The 21439-nt window shown below is 53.3% G+C and overlaps 1 protein-coding gene across 1 annotated transcript in view; it reads right to left on the reverse strand.

Moving 5' to 3' along the window:
* LOC141927780 (uncharacterized) overlaps positions 1-17540 on the reverse strand; it is a 28334-nt gene extending 10794 nt beyond the window's left edge. The window contains 27 exon segments of the mRNA XM_074835042.1: positions 5309-5631; positions 6498-6665; positions 7042-7094; positions 7148-7204; positions 8700-8791; positions 9039-9158; positions 9387-9539; positions 9748-9831; positions 10277-10540; positions 10776-10982; positions 10985-11044; positions 11047-11145; positions 11504-11628; positions 11630-11774; positions 11861-11931; positions 11933-12185; positions 12763-12811; positions 12813-13078; positions 13308-13637; positions 14204-14460; positions 14922-15048; positions 15261-15741; positions 15744-15891; positions 15893-16017; positions 16870-17064; positions 17384-17446; positions 17490-17540. Coding sequence (XP_074691143.1) covers positions 5309-5631; positions 6498-6665; positions 7042-7094; positions 7148-7204; positions 8700-8791; positions 9039-9158; positions 9387-9539; positions 9748-9831; positions 10277-10540; positions 10776-10982; positions 10985-11044; positions 11047-11145; positions 11504-11628; positions 11630-11774; positions 11861-11931; positions 11933-12185; positions 12763-12811; positions 12813-13078; positions 13308-13637; positions 14204-14460; positions 14922-15048; positions 15261-15741; positions 15744-15891; positions 15893-16017; positions 16870-17064; positions 17384-17446; positions 17490-17540 — 4366 coding nt within the window.
* Positions 17541-21439: the final 3899 nt, after the last annotated feature.

Raw genomic sequence — 21439 nt, forward strand, 5'->3', positions numbered from 1 at the left:
TCTAGCATCGGTTATCCATTTTTCTGCTTTTTGCTGTAACACACCTCTAATATTATGGGGTGATAGTACCCTTAATTCACTACCAAAAGTTATTTTATGCGCTTCCTCAACTAACAAAGCAGCTGCCACCACAACTTGTAGGCACGTAGGTCATCCCCGACTTACGGGGTCCAGTAATTTTGAGATATATGTTACTGGTTTCTTTTTTCCTGCCCATTCCTGGGCTAATACTCCAAATGCAGTTCCTTCCTCTGTGTTGACAAATAAGAAAAATGGTCTTTTCAGGTCGGGCAAGCTCAGAACAGGAGTATTTACTAATTCAGTTTTTAGTTCTTTTAACCGTTGATCATCTTCCTGAGTCCATTTTAATAATCCATTTTTAGTTATTTTGGTGTATAAAAACTTTACTTTTCCACTATACCCTTCGATTCACTGCTTACAATATCCAAATAGTCCTAATAGTTGCCGGACTTGTTTTTTAGTTTTTGGACTTGGTAGGGAAAGTATCCCTTTCACTCTTTCTGGATCCAATTTCTTAGTTCCTTGACTTAATCGATGCCCTAGGTATTTAACTTCCTTTTCAACAAATTGCAATTTGGATTTTGACACTTTCAGTCCCTTTAAGCTCAGGAAATTTAACAACTTGATGCTTTCTTCCCGAACCCTTTCCTCATCCTCCCCTGCTATTAAAAGATCATCTACATACTGGACTAGGGTAAGGGTATCTCCTATCTGGTAATCCTGCAAAATTTGTTCTAAAGCTTGCCCAAACAGGTTTGGGGATTCAGTGAAACCTTGGGGTAGGACTGTCCACCGGAGTTGAGTTTTCCTGTGGGTGTCTGGGTCCTCCCACTCAAAAGCAAAATAGTTTCTACACTCCTCTTTTAAGGGACATGCCCAGAAAGCGTCCTTCAAGTCTATTACACTGTACCACCGGTCGTTCGGGCCTAATTGACTTAAGAGAGTGTGTGGGTTAGCTACTACAGGGAATCTAGTTACAGTCCTTTTGTTAATTTCCCTTAGGTCATGGACTAATCTGTACTCTCCATCCGCCTTCTTGACAGGTAAAATGGGAGTATTAAAAGGGGACATGCAGGGTTCCAATAATCCCTGCTTTATTAATCTCTGAATTTCTGGTTTTAATCCTTGCCTTCCCTCCAGAGGTATGGGATATTGCTTAATCTTCACCGGTACTTCAGGATCCCGGATGGTTACCATAAAAGGTTCAACATTCAGTTTTCCCACCGTATCCGGAGTGTACCACACTTCAGGGTTGATTTTAGTCTCATCTTTAACCCGTAGGGGGCATAGTTTGATTTCAAGTTTGTGTTCTGTTATTTCCAAACTAATTCCTAATTCAATCATTAGATCTCTCCCCAGTAGGTTATAATCTGCCTCAGGTACTAACAATAAGGATCCCACCCCCACTTTAGAATCTGTTTCAAGGAGTACATCTTTAATTACCGGTACTCCGAATGGTTCTCCTTTCGCCCCAACTACTTGTACTTTTTTTGATGAAATCTTACATCCTTGGGGCAATGATTGAACAGTAGATCTCTCCGCTCCTGAATCTACTAAAAATTCTACCTCCTGTTGCTGAGGACCTACTTTTAACTTTATCAAGGGTTCAGTTCGTTCTCGGGTCCCCAGCAAATAGAGTCCCTGACACCCCTAATCTTCTTTAAACATTCTCTCATCCATCATTCTCCTTCTGCAGCTCTTCTTTGTGTGACCTTTTCTTCCGCAATAAAAGCAGACAATACTCCCTTTTTCTCTCTCTCTCTCCGGTTCCTTTGATCTATAGCCTGTTCTTTGACCTTCTTGTTTTCTCCCAGCACTGTTCACTCTCTGTCCTTCCCTTATCGCAGCTACCATCATTCTGGTATGTTTCTTTTGAGTCTCGTCCTCCCTTCGGACATAGACTTTCTGTGCTTCTCTCAGTAATTCATCCAACCCCCGATCCTGTCAATCTTCTATTTTTTCTAGTTTTTTTCTAATATCTATCCATGCTTTTGCCACAAATTGTGTCTTTAACAATGCCTGTCCCACTGGGGTATTAGGGTCTAGTCCTGAGTAAAGCTGAAGATTTTTCCTCAGTCTCTCTAACCACTCAGCAGGAGTTTCATCCTTTTTCTGATGTTCATTAAAGGCTTTGTTTATATTTTGTCCTCTAGGGACTGATTCCCTTATACCCTGGATTATAATCGTCCTCAGGTCTTGCATATGACTTCTATCGATTTCATTTTGATTATTCCAATTAGGTCGATTTAGAGGCCATTTTACATCTGCTGCTGGACCTTGCTGATGCTGTTGATCCCAAATTCTCATTCCTGCTCTCCTGATCATATCCCTTTCTTCAACAGTGAATAGTATAGCCATTATGGCTTGTATTTCATCCCAGGTATAGATGTTTGGTCCTAAAAACTGATCCACCCGCTCCGCCACACCTAAGGGATCCTCCAATAGATTCCCCATCTCTTTTTTAAATTCTTTGACGTCCCCTGAATTAAGAGGGACAGTCACATATCCCATGCCAGGCTGGGGTCCCCCCATCGCAACCTCCCTTAGGGGGTACAAGCCACTATCACCCCACCCCATTTTAGTTTGACTACGGGTTATTCGTCTCGGTTCTTTCGGGGATTCAGGTGGGGAGTCTGAATTCTCTGGGTCCTCCGGCGCAGTCGGAGGAAGTGAAGGCGCCGGAGGTGGGGGTGGAGGTATGTAAGGAGGAGGAGAGGTGGGAGGTTCGTCCTCATCACGTACCTTCTTTTTCTTAACTTTTTTTTTTAGAGGATATAGATTTATTCGGGTATCTGATGCTATCTATACCTATGCATATTCACTCTCCTCTAAATTAAAGGGTTCCCTTGAGTTGACATAAATGTTTAGGGTTTGGTAGACCCATTCTTCAAAGGACCCAAAAACAGGCCAATAGAGGTGATCGCCTCTGATTTGTTTCCCTCCCCAAACTTCCATACAATAATAAATCATTTTTGCTTTGTCCTTACCCCGCCTAGAGGGGTAATCTTCCCAATGGTTTAACATCAAGCCTAAAGGGCTATCTGGTGGTATTTGGGGGTACCTCACTTCGGGTCCCAAATCACCCATGGGATCAGAAGGCTTGCTTTTCTTCTGTCCCATCTTCCGGAGCGCCTTCACACACTCACACAATTCGCTTCCCCCTTTTTGTGACCCAGTCCCTCGCGGGACATGGGAACTGCACTACCGAGGGGTCCGCACTCGCTTCGCCCTGCTGGGCGTCTCACACACCACGCTCCGGGAAACCCAACCCCAACCGAACGGTAACCGGCCTATACTCACGCAACCCTGCGTCTTCGTCCGGGGCTTCGTGCACAAAGATTACGGGGTTACCGGTATTTTTTTTGCTTGTTGCCGAGTTTTGGAGTTCGTCGGTAGAGGGCGTGATGTGATAGCACTCAGCCGGGGCCGCTGAACTCAGCGGGGCGCGCCTCCCCATATGGGGCTTCCCACCAGATTGCCTCTATCCGAGTCACGGCACCAATTTTGTTATAGACTATCTTGCCAAAATGATGCAAGTTAGGACAAATTAAATTTCAATTATTTATTTTAGCAAGCGGCAATAAGCAAAACAGCGCTGGGCGGCCGGGGAGTCCCTGCTCCACCAACGGCGCGCACCCACTTCCCGAGGGTCCGTCTTTTTTATATCCTCCGTCTTCCGTTATCGGGTCTTTCTGAGAGGTGTATCCTGCGTCTGCGCACTTTGCAGCTAGGGGGTCGCTCCATCCGGGTTTTCGTCACGTCACCAGTTTCTCGTATTTCCTACTTTCCTGAGAGTGGCTCACAAAGTCTTTGTTTATATCTTACAGAATATAGACACTACCTCCTTTTTTTTTCTTCTTCTTCTTCCCTTTGTCTTTCTCCCCTTTGTCCTTCTTCCCTTTGTCCTTCTTTCCTTTCTCCCTCTTTTCAGTCTTTTGCTTAGTAGGAGTCCTTGCTTCAGCATTTCAACTTAGATAAGCACTTACAGTCAGTTAGTCGTTACACAGTGTAATAGTTAAGATTAAGTTTAGGCCAACATAGTTTATGGAATAACATGTCACGAGCTCCCAGTATCTTCAATGGAATTTGATGAACAAACAGTTTACTGTCTATCACAGGGGCAGCTTTCCAGGTGGTGCTATTATTGAAGATGTACCACATGGCCCAAAACAAGATTTGGCAGATACTCAGAAAGCATTGTGCCGGGAACACACTAGTCTGGGTGCTCCAAGGATAGCTAAAACTCTCAAAAACTGAGAGGATCTCTTCCCCTGGCTTACCCATAGAGGGGGTGAGACCCCTAACAAAAGCCCAGGGAACAAACAGGTACTGGTTCACCCCCACAAGCAGTGATACAAGCATATTATAAGCAGTCTGCAGCCAGTACAGCAAAACAAGACCCTTGACATGTTTTCCACCTATAACAAACACCAGCACTAGGAACACACAGTGGATATAAGGATTTATCCAGCCCCACCACGCAAGCAAATTGGCCAGCATTGCAAACATTTCTTATCAAACAATACAAATAAAGACAGAGAAATTGCACCTAACACACCTTCTTCTTTTGTCCTTATTTCAGCCCTCTTGCTGCCCCATGATGGGTGCCAAAAGTTTTGGTGGTTTAGTCCCTGCCGGGGTCTGAGACCACGCGGCCGCTGCCCCTCCCCCACAAAGGGAGTGAAATACAAAGCCCCGGGGCTGAGATAAGGAGAGGTTTAATACAACAGTGCAACAGCAACAAAACAAACAATAACAATAACAATAACAGTAATAACAATGAACAGAGCAAGGTATCTACCAATACAGCAGTGAGAGCAGAGAGATCACATAAACGCACGTGTTCCCCAAGTCTCCCACGCTCCTGCGCTTGGGCACCAGGAGGTGACGTCAGCATGGTAATGAATAACCTGGCTAGAGCTTCCCCCCACTGCTGGGGAAACTTAACCCTATCCTAGCTAAACCAAGACACCAGGGGACACCAGGGCTGTGATGTCACAGACACATCATGGGAGTAGGTGTCACAGGGAGGGAGCTCAGTGGCTGAGCAGCGACTTGGATTGGGGGAGGTCCTGGGTTCGCTCCTTGGCATCTCCAGGGGTTCTTCTGCCCTGACTCCCCAGCCTCAGGCAGGTGCGGGCTGCAGTTCAGGCACTGGTCCTCTCCAGGCCCTGCGGGCCTGTCCTGCCCACCGAGGGCTCAGCTGCAAGGGGAGGAGGGTGGCAGGAGGGCTGTGTGTGCTGCCTCTGCTGAGCCCCTCTTGGAGAAGAGGGTGGCTGTGCTGGACCTGAGCTCAGGTCACTGCCTGGCACCACAGACACCCCCACCACCACCCAGGGGCAATGCTTGGCATCAGAGTGTGCTCCTCTGAGGGGAGAACTCAGGGAGGGGAAAGATGTCAGCAGCATGCTAGGAATCCTTTCTGGCTGCACTGAGAGATGTGCTGTGAGTGTGCTGGTCCAGCCCTGGTGTCCTTTGGGACCAGGGCCACACTGCGCTGGTGGCTTCCCAGGGGTGAGGGTCTGAGATTGTCCTTTCTGCAGGTGGAGATCCCATGCCACATGGGAAGCATTCCTCTGTGCCAGCAGGTAGCGGGGTGAAGGGAAGTTGCTACAAGTATACTTGAAATTGCTAATGTACAGGGACCTGTAAAGTAGGACATCTAGTTTTACCGTTAACGATCACTTGTGTTTTACTAGCTTTTAATTTTCCCGTATCTTACTGCAATGTATGTAATTTCATTTATACTTTTTTTCCTAACTACCCTCTGTAGTCATTACCCACTTGTAAGATGTTTTGAAACCTTTAACTCCTTGCCTAGTGAAGATAAGACAGACCTTGGACAGTCTGAAAAACTCCCTGAGTACATCCCTGAAGCAGGAATCTAAAAAACAAGTGTCTAAGAAGATGCCAGTGTCAAGATAAGTGACTGGAAGCTGGTCTAAACTAACCTCCTTGGAACAAACAGGAGCTGATGAGGTAACTCTATGACCATATATGGACAAAAGAAACCTAAAGTTCAACTAATGGACAGTGTGAGAAAGGCTATGTGGACCACTAAGGAGGGGAGAAGACCCTCACTCTATTTTTACTACGCATGCTCAGACTATGTAAATGAATTCTGAGAATCCATTAACATAAGACTGTCTTTTCTAAGAAATCTAATGCATATGTGTGCTTTTTGTGTATATTAGTCAGAGAGTTTTGTTAGTAAGCGCGGCACTCGTGGTGGAGCGATCCCCTGTTCTGCCCAGCGCTGCAAATAAAGAATCCCTGCTGAACAGTCATACTCAATTCTGACTGTGGAGTGAAGCTCTTGTTTCAGGAGTCTGAGCTGGATGAACCTGGGCAGGGCTGTGGGACTCCCAGCTGGAGGAGTGACATTTCTCTGTCTCCAGATCCTTCTCCTTCCACCATCACCACTGGTTTGAGCAGAGCCTCAGCTCAAGGAACCTGGAGATGCTGAGGTCAGTTACTGCCCTGCCAAGGGGGGACTGGTGGGGCTGGTGCCAACATCTTGTTCCTGTGTTGTTTGGTGTTTCCGTCCACCCTGTGCTGGTGGGATCGGGGAGGCACAGGCCTGTCCACAGCCACACACAGGTGGCGAGGGCCAGGAGATGGTGCCTTGGTTGCTCCCCGAGCAACTAAAATGGGGTGTGAGACACAGACTTTCACTGCAGGGTGCCCAGCCCCTGGGCATAGTGAGACCAAAATCAGAGAAATAAAGTTGTTCTCCCATGTGCTTTCCACAGCTGAGCTCTGCCCAACATGGGGCAGCAGTGTTGAGGGTTGGGATCTCACTGCAACCCCCCTCAGGTAGGTCCTCAGGAGCTGCAGGAGCACCAACAGCTCTGGGGCACAGTGAAAATCCTGCTTGGCTACAGAGAACGGACCAAGCCAGCAGGGCCAGACTGTTCAGGTCCCCAAATGCCATGAAACAGGTTCTTTCTGCTCAGGGATGCTGCCCCCTCCAACACACCCAGGCCTGGGGCTTATTTCCCCAAGAAGGAAGAGGCAAACCTGCACCAGGTGCCAGAGTAAGGGAGAGAAAATATACCTTCAGGAGGGCAGACCTGGTGGGGAGGGGGCACGGGACAGACAGTGGGCTCTTCTCACCAGTCCCCACCTGGGGCACCTTGACTCTGTAGATCAGTGTCCGTACTGCCCATAGGCTCCCACCATCCTGGGTCCAGCAGATAAAACTCCCCTCTTCTTTACTTCACTTTTAAACCTTATTTCTCTGAGTTGCAGAGCTGGAGTTTATCCCAGCCAGAGTTTTCCAGGGGATGGAGGCTGTGTTTGCAATGCCCATGTTATGTCACCCATCATTGTGGGGTCCTGCCCTGGGAACGCTGCTCTCCCATAGGACTGCAAGCAGGAAGGCTCCTGGGTGTGGGGCAGAGGGTTGTGTGAACCTCAGCTCCTCCCAGATCTCCCTAGGGTCACCCCAGGGATGGAGGAGTTCCCAGCAGGGAATGGGGCAACACTGCAATAGGAGAGGCTGTTGCCAACATCTGCCTTCTCCCCACTTCTGCACCAGGGCCAGATCCTTCTCTTTGCAGGGCTACAGAGCTGCAGCTACTCCCCACAGAGAATCCTGCCAGAGACACCCGACGCACCTTCCAGCCTGTAGCAGAGAAGCCCTTTAGGGAAGAGCTGGTGGGGTGTGGAGACCCACCAGTGGGAGCAGGGAGGGCAGGTCCTGCTCAGGTGTCAAACCATTCTCCCCACCTGGCTCCTGCATGAGAGAATTCTCTGCCCATGGGTGCTGGGGCAGTTGAAACCCCAGCTGAGGGAGAGGGACCCTGGCTCAGCCCCCAGCAGCACCAGTTTTAGTGGTGGGACACAGAATCTTCACTGCCATGGAAATGTGCCCACACGAGCATCTGCCTGGATGGGCCCTTCTCCAGGCCAGAGGCTTGGCCACAGCTTTTGGTTGCAGCGCACATCTTGTGGGGATGCTTCCTCCATCCCCCTGGCCCTCTAACAGTGCTGAGGGAAAGGTGCCCTCATCCTCGCTGCTCCCAGCCCTCCTGTACCTGCCCACAAGTCCTGCCCCGCACGCAACCAAAAATGGCATCCCTGGCAAGGCAGCAGGAGGGAAGGGTGGGAGCTGGAAGGGAGCAGGAGGAGGGGGGCCCAGGGCTGCTACAGGAACAGCAGGAACATCCAATGGAAACTGGGGTCCTGGCAGAGCATGAGGAGAAGGAATCCCAGCCCTGTGTGTTCCAGAAAGTGTCTCTGTACCCTGTGCTGGGGCACTGGGGAGCAGAGCTGCCTCCTAAGCACTGCGGGAGGAAATCCGCAGTCCGCGATCCCACCAGGGGCTGGCTGGGGTGTTCAGGGCCCTGTGGTCACCTTAGGGCTCACTTCTGTGAGACAAAAACCCAGGGCTTACCCTGACATGGCAGCTCTGACATGGCCTCTGAACTGTGGGACCAGCATGACCCAGGCAGGGCCTGCGTGAAATAGCAGCTGGAACCCTCAGGTGAGGAGATGGGTGCTCCCACTGGGGTGCTTCACGGGACCTATCAGAGAGACATTTTGACTAGAAACTGCCTGTGGCCAGCAGGATGGAAATGCCTCTGTCACTAAGATTATTCCCAAGGGACCATGGGCTCTCGCAGCCCCACAGCCTGACCCTGAGTCTGCTGTCCCTGAGACACACCCCTCCCTACCACTGTGTGTCTGTTCTCTGCATCCCCGATCAGCCTCAGGGAGATGCCGTGACACCTGGCACATACCAGCTCTGGGTCAAAGCCCCCAGAGACTTTTAATGAGAACAAATAAGGATGAACAGGATAAAAATGGGAATAAAAATAGAGGAAACTCCAAGCAGTTTCTGCTGCCCATGGGTCAAGGGAGTTGGTTCCCTCATGCTCGGAGCTCTCCCAGCTGCACAGACCTCTCCTCCCTCCCAGCTGCACCCAGCTGCAGGGCAGGGATGGGCTTTCCTGGCCAGGAGCTCAGGGACTGTTGTGCACCAAGCTACAGTAACACAGCAGTTGTGTCCTCACAGGGATGTGCCACAGACACCTCTTCAGCATCACCATAGCCCATGCTCCCCGGGGACAGGGATGAGGTGTCTCCTTCAGTTCTAGGGACCTCAGCACTTCTCTGGGAGTACAGGCTGCCCCCTGTAAGCAGCAAGGCCAGACGTTTCAGTTCGCCCCATGGGGTCTGTACCCCACCATCCTCCCTGCTCTTCACCACATTCAGATCCTTCTCTCACCCCCAGGCCTTTCAAGGAAAACTCCCGGGGCAGGTTCCCCCTCCCCAGGAGATTCGGGTGTCAGTACAGTAGTGACTTGGAGGGCACCAGGGATGGCACCCTGGGGATAGTCAGCGCTGTCTTTTCCTCTCACCTCTGCGTGCATCCCTGGGGCTTGCTCCCTTCTCTGGCATCCTGGGCATTTCCCACTCTCCCTGCCCAGGCACAGCAGCCTCTCCCAGATCAGAAACCTCTGTGGCATCATCGTAGCCATCTTCTGGGTGACCTCTGGGCAGGACAAGGACATCTGAAAGGAGAGAGGAGCTGGTGACAGTGAGAAGATATGTCCTGCAGAGCAGAGGACGGGAGGATGCACAGGTACACAGGGCTGAGACATGGGGTTGGCAGCACTACAGGAGACCCCCACGTCCTCCCCATCTCCAATGGTGACACTCAGTGACTCCTCTGTTCATCATGTGTCTGCAGGGAGATCAACCCCTTCCTGCCTCTGTTACCTGATGCTGATCCCAGACTATCCTCCTCCTTGCTGACCCCAGGGTAAGGCTGCAGCTGGGTCAGGGACTCCTCTGAATAGGAGCCTGGAGAGACGCACAACGCATGTTATGGAGCAAGTCCCACTGACCTGGCTTATGGTCAGCGCTGATGGGGAAGGGGGACCCACAGAGCTGGGGCTGCATGGGGAGGAGGGCTGGGAATTCACCCTGGTCCCCCAGGACAAACCCTGTCTCATAGGTGCTCCAGAGCTGCCCTAGGACAGCCCATTCCCTCACTCCTCAGGTGCTACATGGGGTGCAAGGGTAGGAAAAGAGGGGCTGTCCAGCTGGGACAGTCAAAGCTGACTGGGAGAAAGCTTCTCTCCTGGGCCTAGGACCTGGATGCTCTCCCTACAGACCCCATGGCCCCAGCACTGCAGGGACCATGGACTGGGGGGACTTCAGAGTATCAGTTCCAGTTTGGGGCCAGGGGAAAGGGTCCTGCAGATGTGCCTCCAGGGAGGACCCACACCCACCTGAGCCACCAAACCTGGCCTGCTTTTCCCACACTGGACTGTAACTGATCTCCTCATACACAGCCTCAGGGAAGGACTCCTGAGCTGTCCTGGAGCCTGGGGACTTCTGGGGAGCAGGGCAGACACCACGGGTCCACAGCCCAACTGCCTGCATGCCACCTCGGCATCCTGCATGTCCCAGGAGTCGTCACACACCGTCCCCCAGGAGCCATGATGCCAGACCTCCACTCTGCCTGAGCACCCGTCCTCACCACCCACGGTACGAATCTTCTCCCTGGCTGGAGAAGGCAAAGACCTCCCATGGCACCAGGACACCACGCAGAGTGAAACCTGTCTGGTCTCTTCTGAGACCTCACCTGGAGATGCCTCTGCCTCCCCCAGGCACTGCTGGCAACCTGGGTGACAACTGCTGCTGGACATGTGAGGCTATGCTCACATTTGTGCCGCTGGCACCAGAAGCATCTGACATGGAAAGGAAAAGCCTCTCCAAGCTCTTTCTCTGTGCTTGGCCACGGCCAACCAGGGAGCAGGAGCTGGGGTTACATGAGTGCCCAGGAGGATCAGAGTTACTGTTGCAGGTGATGTTGGTCTCCTCTCGCAGATCTTGGCATGACTGTGGGTTCCAGGGAGTGGAGGGACACTGCCAGAAGGAGCTGTTCCTCTCCCCACACTTCATGCGATCCAACCAGGCAGGGACAAACTCCCTACAGAGGGGTGACGTCTTTCCAGGGATCCTCCATCCCCACAGCCCAGCTCCTTGCACACCAGCGTCACCATGTTAATGTCATTGAGTTGGAGCAAATGCTCCCCCATGTCCCATTGTAGAAAACCTGCAGGTGCCCAGAGCAGCCATTACTGTTCTCCAGACTCAGGGCAACAAACTGGGAGAAAAAGACAAAAAAAAGGGGGAACAGGCTGCCCTGGGGCTATGGGAGCCAGGACACCTGTGCACTCCCAGGCTCTCAGCCGGAGAGCGGCAGGGCCAACATGTCCCCTTTGCACCCAGGGCCAGAGAGAAGTCCTTGATGGACAGACACCCCATCCCCTTCCTGTTAACCCTTGGGGATGGCTGAGGTCCCCAGGACCCCCAGTGGGACTGAGGGTGCCCATGCATGGGTGTCCACAGGATGGGCTCGGGCAGGAGTTCAGAGGCAACCAGGGACAGCCTTGGCCATGCCCGGCTCTCCCCATGTCCTGGCCTTCCCTGGAACCAGGCTCCCACCATAGCTCCTGGCACAGACCTGAGCAGATGACTCCCGCATCCTCTTTGTGCCCGCAGTCATGCTGTCCCCAGGGCCCAGACAGGCAGTCCCAGAGAGCAGCTTTGGCCCCAGAGCAGTTCACACCATCGAGACAGATCTGCCCCTCCACAGCCCAGCTGGTGGCAAATGACGGTGGCATCAGGCAGGTCCCAGCCATCATTGCAGATGGTGCCCCAGATGCCCTGGTAGTAGATCTCCACTCTCCCTGCACAGCGCCCAGCTCCGTTCACCAGCCGGAGCCACCAGCTCCCTGCAGCGGGTACTAACCCCAGTTGCTGCCAGGGACTGCCTGCCCGCACAGACCATCACCTGGGGGGCCTGCACAGTGCCTCTCACCCCCGCAAATGGCTCCCACGTCCTCCGCAACCCCTGTCACCAGCGCACTCTCAGGCAGGGAGGTATTGCAGTCTCGGGTTGGCCTCATGCCCTGCGCACTGGACCCCTCGCAGCCCCATGGGGGCCATCCATCTGTCAGGCTTTGGGGGGTTGTAGGCTGTCCCAGCCTCCTCACGCCGCAGCTGCCGGCACACCACGCTGGCCTCCTGCATGTCCCACTGGTCATCCAGGACTCTGCCCCACACCCCATCCTGGAAGATCTCCACTTGTCCATCGCATCAGCTCCCTCTGCCCACCACCCACAGGGATCCAAAGCCGTCTGAGCCTGGGGAAAGAAGAGATGCCACAGCCATGGGCAACACCGGGAGCATGGCAAACTTTAGGGAGTGGGGCGAGGGGGGATTTCCCCACCAAACAGGACAAGATCGAGCCTTGTGCTGAGGATAAGTGAGGGCAAAGCCTGGGCCCTCTCTGCAGCTCACACCCAGGTCTGTTGCTGCTGGGGGCACCCAGGCAGCTCCTGCTGGGTGGTGGGATGAGGCTCTGCAGGGCTCTCTGTGGGATGGGATGTGGGTGTCTGCAGCCATAGGGATGGGGCAGAGCCCTGCAGCCCTGTCCTGGGCTCCTTGCACAGTACGAGCACAGAGGAGCCCAGGCCTGGCAGTGGCACTGGGGCCTAAGCCAGTGCCCTGGGAGCAGATGCCTGCATCTGTTCAGTCCTTAGCTCTCCCAAAGTGGAGCGCTCACTCTGAGCAAGGAAAGCCCTCCAGATGGCTCCTGGGGAAGCCAGGGTTTCTCCAGGGAGAAAGTCAGCCTGACACAGCCACAGGACCCCTGCTCTGGGTGACCATGTTGTACACAAATCACAACTGGAGCTAATGCAGCATTTTTCTGGCACTCACGTGAGCAAATGACAGCAGCAGTGTTCCCTTGGGAGCAGGGTGAGGCCCCCCAGGGTGGTCACTGGGCACTGCTGCAGGTGGGCTTCAGTCCCGTTACAGTGGAACGAGTCTCTCCAGGCCCGGCCAGTCTCTCTCCCAAAATGCTCTCCTCCAGGAATGGACTTAGCAAACCCGCAATTGAGCTGACGACAGAGAACGTGGGCATCTGAGAGATCCCAGCGGGAGGCACAGAGGGTCCCCCAGGTCCCCAGCACCTGGACCTCCACCCTCCCCACATATACTATGCTGCTGTTCACCAGCCTGAACCCTGTGTACTCTGGGAACAGAGAAGAAGGAAAGAGGGTGGAATTGTGCTCTTGTACCCACAGCAGCTGCCAGAGAGACCAGAGGGACAACATGCCCTTGTTTTCTTTCTGCACTATTTTCATGCTGCAGACAACCCCATCCACCCCTCCTGTCCTCACACCTGGCCCAGCACAGTCCTCGCTCTGTTGCCCAATCCCCAGCACAGCCCCAGTGTTCAACACCCCTCCCTGAGTCCTTACCTGTGCAGATGACAACAGTGCTGTTTGCGCGGGTGCAGGGCTGGTCCCTGGGGGACCCCCTGGAGCAGGAGGTGAGGAAGGATTCATTCCCCACACACTGCAGCTCTCCATCCCAGACAGGACCCACCCCTTCTCCAAAGTGACTTCCTCCAGGGACCGGCAGGGCTATGCCGCACTGCAAATCCCTGCAGAGCATGTCAACAGCTTTGGGACCAGAATGGGAATCAAAGACAGTTTTCCACTGGTCCCCATCATGGATCTGCACATGTCCTGAGCAGCAGCTCTTCCCTTCCACCAGATGGACAAATCCAGGAAAAAAACCCAAAACAACTGGGAGTTCCCAGAGCCCTCTGGCTCACATCTCCAAGCAAGCCGTGACAAATTCACCCATTGCACATCCCAGAGAAATCTGCTGGGGGTGTTGGGTTAACAAACACACCCAGGACCCCTTACACCCCTTCACTGCACCATCACAGCACTCAAGGGTGTGTGTCTGTCACAGACCCACAGCAGACCCTGCAAACCATGATGCTGCCTTTGGGACGAAAGTATGAGTCACACAGTTTTCCAAAGGTCCTCATCATGGATCACTATATGTCTTCAGGAGGGGCTGTCCCCTTAGAGCAGTCGGACAGATTCTGGAGCAACCAAAGACCCCTGAGAGTTCCCACAGCCCTCTGGCAATACCCTGACTGATCTCCAAGGTGGCCACAGGCAAAAAGCCCTACGACATCCCCAGCTGCTCTCAGGGGGTGCTGATGGCACAAACACATCACCCCCACCCTGCTGCTCCTCAGAAATCAGCACAGCACTTGTGGGCTTGCTTCTCTCCCAACAGCCACAGAAATCTCTCAGACAAACTGCTGCTGCCCCAGAGACCTTGGGTTGCCCAGTACCAGTCCCTGGGCCCTGACGCACCCAGAGCACTTGGGGTTTAGGGAAATGGGCCAAGGCACTGTTGGCTGCTGCAGCTTGCTCTGCCCCACTGAACTCAGGGCCAGGCGTGAGGAACCCCTTGGTGCCACGAGAAGCGCACCTTGTTCCTGCAGGGGTCTTTTTGGGACACTGCTGATGGATGGGACACGTCACAGGGCAAAAGTACAGTGGGGTTGTACCTGCTATCAGTGGCTGTGCCACCGCCCTGCTCAGGCACCTACCCAGGAAAGAGGTTCTCAGCCACGGCCAGAGTGCACTGCTAGGCATGCATGTCCCTGCCCATGGCTGGGCAGAAGGCAGGAGACTGGACTGAAGATCAGCCCTGGGCTTACACGAGGTCCCGGTGTAAGGGCAGGCACAGAGGAGAGACAGTAAGCGCTGACAAATCCTGCGTGGCACCGAGCAGCCAGGGGCTGGGGCAGGCAGGAGTGGCTGGGCAGCAGGTCAGCACTGCCTGGACGGGGCCATGTGCCCGTGGGCAGGCTCTCATGGGGTGACCCTGAGAGAAGAATGAGGTGCCACGTGCCACCCTGCTCTTCTGCCCAAGCCCAGTGCTTCTCTTCTCTGATCAACCCTTTTGCTTCAGCCAAGGGATTCATGTCTGCCAGGGGGGACAACCCAACAGTAGCTGTCCATCTCATGCCCTTGGCCAGGACTGTGAGTGGCCACATGAGTCACTTTTGGTGCCTCTGGCATGGGGACACCTGGCCCTCAGCACTGACAGACAGGTCCTGGGTGAACAGGAGGAGAAAGATGGGAATCAACAGACAGTGCGGGACAGGGATGAAGGGTTCATCTGTGGCTCCTCAGGGGCCAGGCATGGTAAGGGCACCCTTGGGCAGGTTCCCACTGGCCTTTCCCCAGGGACTGGGGACACCAGTAATGACAGTGCCAGCTCAGCAGTGTGATCAGCCACATTGGGCAGTGCTCTGGTTCCTGACGGTTGATCCCTGAGGGCACAGCCAGGTTCCTTCCATAATCCCAAATCCAGACATGGAGAATAGCTTGTCCTCTTACCTGAACACATCACTCCAGCATCCTCATAATGATCACAGTCATTTTCACCCCATCCTCTATGTGTGCAGTCAGACAGGGCAGATTCGCTGCCATTACAGCCAAGAGCACCCATCCAAATGGGGCCAGATCCTGGCCCAAAGTGACCGTACTGAGGAGGTCCAACAGCACACCCACAGCCCAGCTGCTTACAAACCACTGCCGCATCATTCATGTCCCAAGAGTCACCACACATGGTCCCCCACTGGCCCTGTTGTTTCACGTCCACTCTCCCAGCACAGCGACTGCCACCATCCGCCAGCCTCACCTCCACTGCACCTTCAAACACCAACATGAAATGGATCAGGAGAGCACGAAGCCCCAGCACTGAAGGTCTGAGGGAACCCCCTGCCACAGTAGAGTCAGACGTACCAAGGTGGGAGCCCACTCCCCTCCAGGCTGTCCCCAGGGCAGTTCAGGTGTCTCTTTTATTCTCATGGGCTGCACAAGGCTGGGGGTGCCCAGATCTGGCCCTGCTGGGTCATTTGCCATCCCACCACACAAGGCATCTTTTCACAGCCCAATGGCTATCTCCCTCCTGGCCATGGCCACCCGCACACTGCCCAGCCCTGCGCTGGGCACCTGCTCCTCCCCAGCACCCCCTGAACATCCCTCTGTACCTAGGCCTGCAGCTTCCCATGCAAACTGCCTGCCCCAGCACCATCCAGACCCACCCCCATGCTGTCACGGTCCACTTGGTGGACTCATGATGGTTCATTTGCTACGATCTCAAAAGTGCAAAATTAAGGCGACCAACACCAAAGGGGATAGCAGTAATCAAACAGTGAAACTTTATTATGTTGCCTGTGAAGCAGCATGTGATAGTTACAGATGCATGAAAGAAAGAAGAAAAGTAAAGTTAAGCTTAGAGAGAGAGAGGTTATAGCTACCACCACTGATCTCACGACATCCTAACGGTCCCGGGTCCAGCTGATGCTGCGTTGTCGATCGTCGTGGTCCTTGGTGGGGAAAGCTTCTAATTTTCATTGTCCAGAAGTCATCTTTTATGCTTAGTAACACACCTTGCTCCACCTCTGCCTCAGGGATCTCCGTCCTTCTCAGAATTCAATTATCATATCTCCGCCCTTCTCGAGTGAGGCCATCGTGCGTGCGCAGGGGGGAGTGTCCAAGGTGTGGTCAGTCTTGGAGGCGGGTAACCTTCAACCAGGAGGTGTGTTTTGGTATTATAATGAAGCAAATTTCATCTAAGCTTCATGATTTCTTCATCAATGTTATGGCAACAGTCACGATCCACCTTTTTTGGCAATGGCTATGCAATTATCACTAACAGCTCCGGTTAGGCCCAGGTACCGAACAATAGCACAGCACTCTTTGTACTACACATCTCAGGCACCGAAGAACAGCACTGCACTGCCTGCACCACACGGGTCAGTACTCAGGAGAACAGCACAGCACTGGCTGTGCCACACAGTTCTGCATTCAGGAGCCTTTGCACCACATTCCACTCCAGGGATCGGCAGCTGCGCTCCAAACAGACCGTTGTCTGGTACCTCACTGTCCATGTCCCTCATGACAATGTTGAGACAATGCTGATCTTCTGACCGACTCTTACACCATGCCCAGGGCTTTCCGTGTCCCCACTGAGACGATCCAGAAGGTCCCCCCACCCACATCCCCTCCTCCCCCTAGTGTCAACCCAGTCCCTGCACTGGGCCAGGCCCCCCAGGCAGGATGTCCCTCTATGGTAGATGCTCTGGTCTTCTTCTCTCTGTGGGGTACAAACTGCCCCTGTGGGGTCAGGGCTCCCCTGGAACAACGGGGCAGGGAGCAGCAAACAAAACCCTTCAGAGCACCCAAGACATTGACAGTGCCCTGGGGGGAGGGGGGGGGTGGGTGGATCTCTGGGTGCTGCCATCTCTCACTAGGCCACCACTGGCTCCAGAGGCACAGTGTTAGGGAACATGGGGTCCCAAAATTGTACCCCAGGACAGGGTGTCTATGAATCCAGCCAGGCACAGGCTGCCCTAAACACTGGAACCCTGGAGAAGGAGATGATACCCTCTCCCACCCAGGTGGGCACAGGGTCCAGGGAGTTGAGCACCTTCTGCCCCTCGTCTCAGTAGCACCTGCAAAGAGTCCCCATTCCCCGACAGATCCCAATGACCATGCTGGTACCCTCTGGCCCTGGGCTGTGGGACAAGGGAGATGGCACTTACCCCTGCACAGCTGTACCCAGAGGAGCAGCCACAGCATCTGAGGGGACAGGAGTCCCTCTGTGCCCATCCTGAGCCTCCTGCCCTGCCCACAGATCCCTGCTGTGCCACACTCCCTGCCACAGCTCCTGGGGTCTCATGGGGACAATGACCACAAGAGGGCAATATATCTCTGCAGATGCCAGCACAGCGACAAGAGGAGCCAATCAAAGCCGCAGCCCCTTTTTAGACATTATGAGGATCTATCTCCCCTCTGACACAGCCCAGCCCTCCAATGAACTTCTTCAGTGCCATTCATGACCATATATGAGGGATGGCTCCACTGCAGGTGTCATGTCACTGTGGTAGTGCAGCATCACAGGACAGGGTCAGTTGTAGTGGGGGAAATGGATTTTTCATCCCTTGAACCCTGCTGTGTGGACGAGGAGCACTGAGCACTTCTTGTATCAGGCACAACCAAGAGCCCAAGGCGCGAGTGTCCAGCCATCCCCATGCCGTGGGAACCACAGGGCTGGGACTGCACCAGGAGCCGTGTCAGGAAAGGAAAGAAACAGCTCCTGCCTCTGCTTCAGACCCCACTGTGCTGGGAACAGCCGCTGGGAAAGGGCCTTAGTCCAGGCCAGAGCCCCATCCCAGGAGCGCTGGCTCACCCGTTCCTCCCTGGAGAGCCCCAGGGAAGGTCCCTTCCAATGAGCCGGAGCTGGGACATGTCCCTGTCCTGGCAGCAGACACACAGCTCAGATGTATCTCTGACTCTCAGCATGTCACCGAGGGGCCGTTATTCCCTCGGTGGCGCAGGAGCTGCAGCCTGCAGGTGCACAAACCACAGCCCACTTGGCCTCGCAATGCTTCCCGTGCTCCCCCGTAGCGCCTGGGTAGGAAGTCTGTGGTCTCCTCCTGACACTGAGCCCAGGCACATCCCTGCGGTGCCCCCGAGCCATCCCCTCCCCAACAGCTCCAGCCAGGGCTGCAGGGGCTGCTCCTTCAGCCTTGCAGACATGGGGCTGGGCAGCTCCCGGCCCCTGCGATGCCCCTCTGATGCACACAGCCACTCCGCTCTGAGCCCCACAGCCACGGAGTGCCATTGGTGATGTGACCTCACACCGTCCTATGGCCACCGCTGTGTGCTCATGAGTTACACTGACAGTGATCTCACACCCTCCTACTACCACTGCTGTGTGTGCATGAGTCACACTGTCACATGTGTGTGCAGTGTATGGATTTCTGCTGGTGATGGTTCTTCTAAAAATCCATATTTGGGCACGGTCTAAATATCGTTTAGGTGACATCAGAAGCACCTACGCAAGCTATGTGCCAGATCCTGGCCTATCAGCTGCTCAGGCACCAGTGACATCACAAGCTCACACACAGCCATGGGTATGCTCCTGGCCTATCTGCTACTCAGCCACAGGTGATGTCATAGCATCTACCTCTGATATTGGCCTGCTCCTAGCCTATCGCCTGTTCAGACACCAATGACCTCAAACCCACTGACACAAACTATGGGCCTGCTCCTGCCTATGAGCTACTCAGGCAGCAGGGACATTGTAAGCACCTACACACGCCGTGGGCCTACTCCAGGCCTATGAGCTACTCAGGCGTGAGTGACCTCATAAGCACAGACAGAAGCCATGGGCCAGCTTCTGCCCTATCAGCTACTCAGGCAACAGTGACCTCAAAACAACCTACATGTACTTGTCGTGGTTTAACCCCAGCCAGCAGCTCAGGCCCGCACAGTCACTTGCTCATTATTTCACTGAATAGAAAGTTAATTCTACCCCAGTTAAAACCAGTAAAATGCCAGATGCCTGCTCCTGCCCTATCAGCTACTCAGGTACCAGTGACCTCACAAGTACAGATACAACCATTCACCATGTTCTCACTGTTGAGGTACTCGGCCTCTGGTGACCTCACATGCACCTGTAGAGGCCATGCACCCAGTCCTGGCCAATCAGCTATTCAGCCAAGAGTGACATCACAAGCACATACCCAATGCATTTGTCCCTCTTGCTTATCAGCTACTCAGACACCAGTGACCTGACCACCATGCGTCCCTCCAGTTGTTATCTGCTTGCCTACAAGATAAGAAGGCACAAGTGACCTCACAAGCTCTGACACAAGTCATGTGCTTGGCCTATCAGCTACTCAGGCACCAGCAATCTCACAAGCACTTACACAAGCCATGTGCCAGCTCCCAGCCTGTGATCTACTCAGGCACCAGTGGCCTCACAAGCACATACCAACCTAGTTGCTGTGTGCTCGTGCGGTGGGGTAACCCTGTGTGGCATCCTCCACCCAGTCACTTGCTCACTCCCCAGCAGCGGGATGGGAGAGGAAGCTGGAAGGAGAAAAGTGAGAGAAAAAATCTCATGGGTCAAGATAAAGACAGTTGAATAAGTGGAGCAGCAGTCACTCAGAGCAGGAGATCAATGCCCGCCCAGACTCTGAGCAAAGGATACTTTGAGGAACACCCTCCACTCCCCCAATTTTATTGCTGATCATGACATCGTATGGTGTGGAGTATCAATTTGGTCAGTTGGAGTCAGCTGTCCTGGCTTTGTCCCCTCCCAGCCTCTTGCCACTCCCAGCCTCCTCCTTGTCAGGGCAGAGGGATAAACAGAGAAGGCCTTGAAGCTGTGCAAGCACTGCTCAGCAACAGCTACAATGTTGGGGTGTTATCAAAGCTGTTTTGGCCACCAACGCAAAGCACAGCACCATAGGGGCTGCCGAGAAGAAAAGTACCTCCATCCCAGCCAGACCCAGTACAATCCCCACCCCTTATTCCATACCATGTGCATCCTGCTCAGCTCCTACAGTATTCAATACATTTACAGCCACCACCACCATCCCCTTCCCCATCCCCTGACATGACACACACACACAGCAGACTGGGTTTGGCGGGTGTAGCTCAGGCAGACCTGGACAAGTCCCAGCACATGCCTGACTTCTCCCCTCACTCAGTCAGCCAGAGCTTTTGGAAACATTCAGTTTATCAACTTAAGGACAAGGAAATCTATATAACACCAGCCTGTACCCCACAGTGGTCTTACAGGTAGCTGTGAGACCCCCCACAGCCATGGGGAAATGGAGTTCCCCACCAGCACCCTACCCCTCTGTTTGGCATTTCAAAATCCAGTTTGTGGTTCATGGGCTAACTGGCTAGTTCCTCTGGTTCACATGGCCTTTTTTGGGATCCCCTTTGAGTCTTTTCCCTATTGTCCCCACGCACATATTCTTCTGAAGTTGGCATTTTGTCCTGGTTTTCCGTGTTCGCAGACAGTGTTGCCTGTGCCTTGCAGCATCAAGAAGAGCTCAGAGTCTGCCCCAGTCTACCCTGCCTGGCCATCTGGCAGGGCTGGGCTGCTGGGGGCCTTCCAGTCCAGCTGGCAGGATCGGGCTCTTCTTTGGATGTTACAGGAATGGCGCTGAGGGCCCCTTAATGGTGTCCTGGGAGGAGGTCATAGCCCTGGGGCATGTTCCAGCTTGTCTGTGTCGTCCCCACCTTCTTGAAATTCCCTCCAGCCCAGACGTGTCTGTACTTCTGTACCCTGGTAAAGTAGGGATCCTCGACTCAGCCGTTTACATTTCTGCCTATTCACATTTCAACTCTAATTGTTCATTCCATTAGCTCTTATTAAAGCAGGTTTTGTCCATTCTATATCTATGTTGTAATTGTTATATAGATTTAATTTCTCTGGCTTTATAAATGTTTAATATCTTTATAAATGTATACACATACATACATGTATAGAGGTATATATATTTTAAATGCTGTATCTAACCACAAATAAATAAAAATATATTTACGTTTATTTTTATACTCAGTCACATATAGATTTCTAAAATTAGCTATATCATCTATAAATATACGTATTTTTATATCTGAGCACTCCCTTGTCCAAAGCAGGCAGGCAGCCAATCACAGGGCTACATAGGAACACATGGGTATGACGGTGTCAAAAAACGGCT

Source organism: Strix aluco, chromosome 10 (assembly GCF_031877795.1).
Source record: "Strix aluco isolate bStrAlu1 chromosome 10, bStrAlu1.hap1, whole genome shotgun sequence".
Classification (NCBI taxonomy): Eukaryota; Metazoa; Chordata; class Aves; order Strigiformes; family Strigidae; genus Strix; species Strix aluco.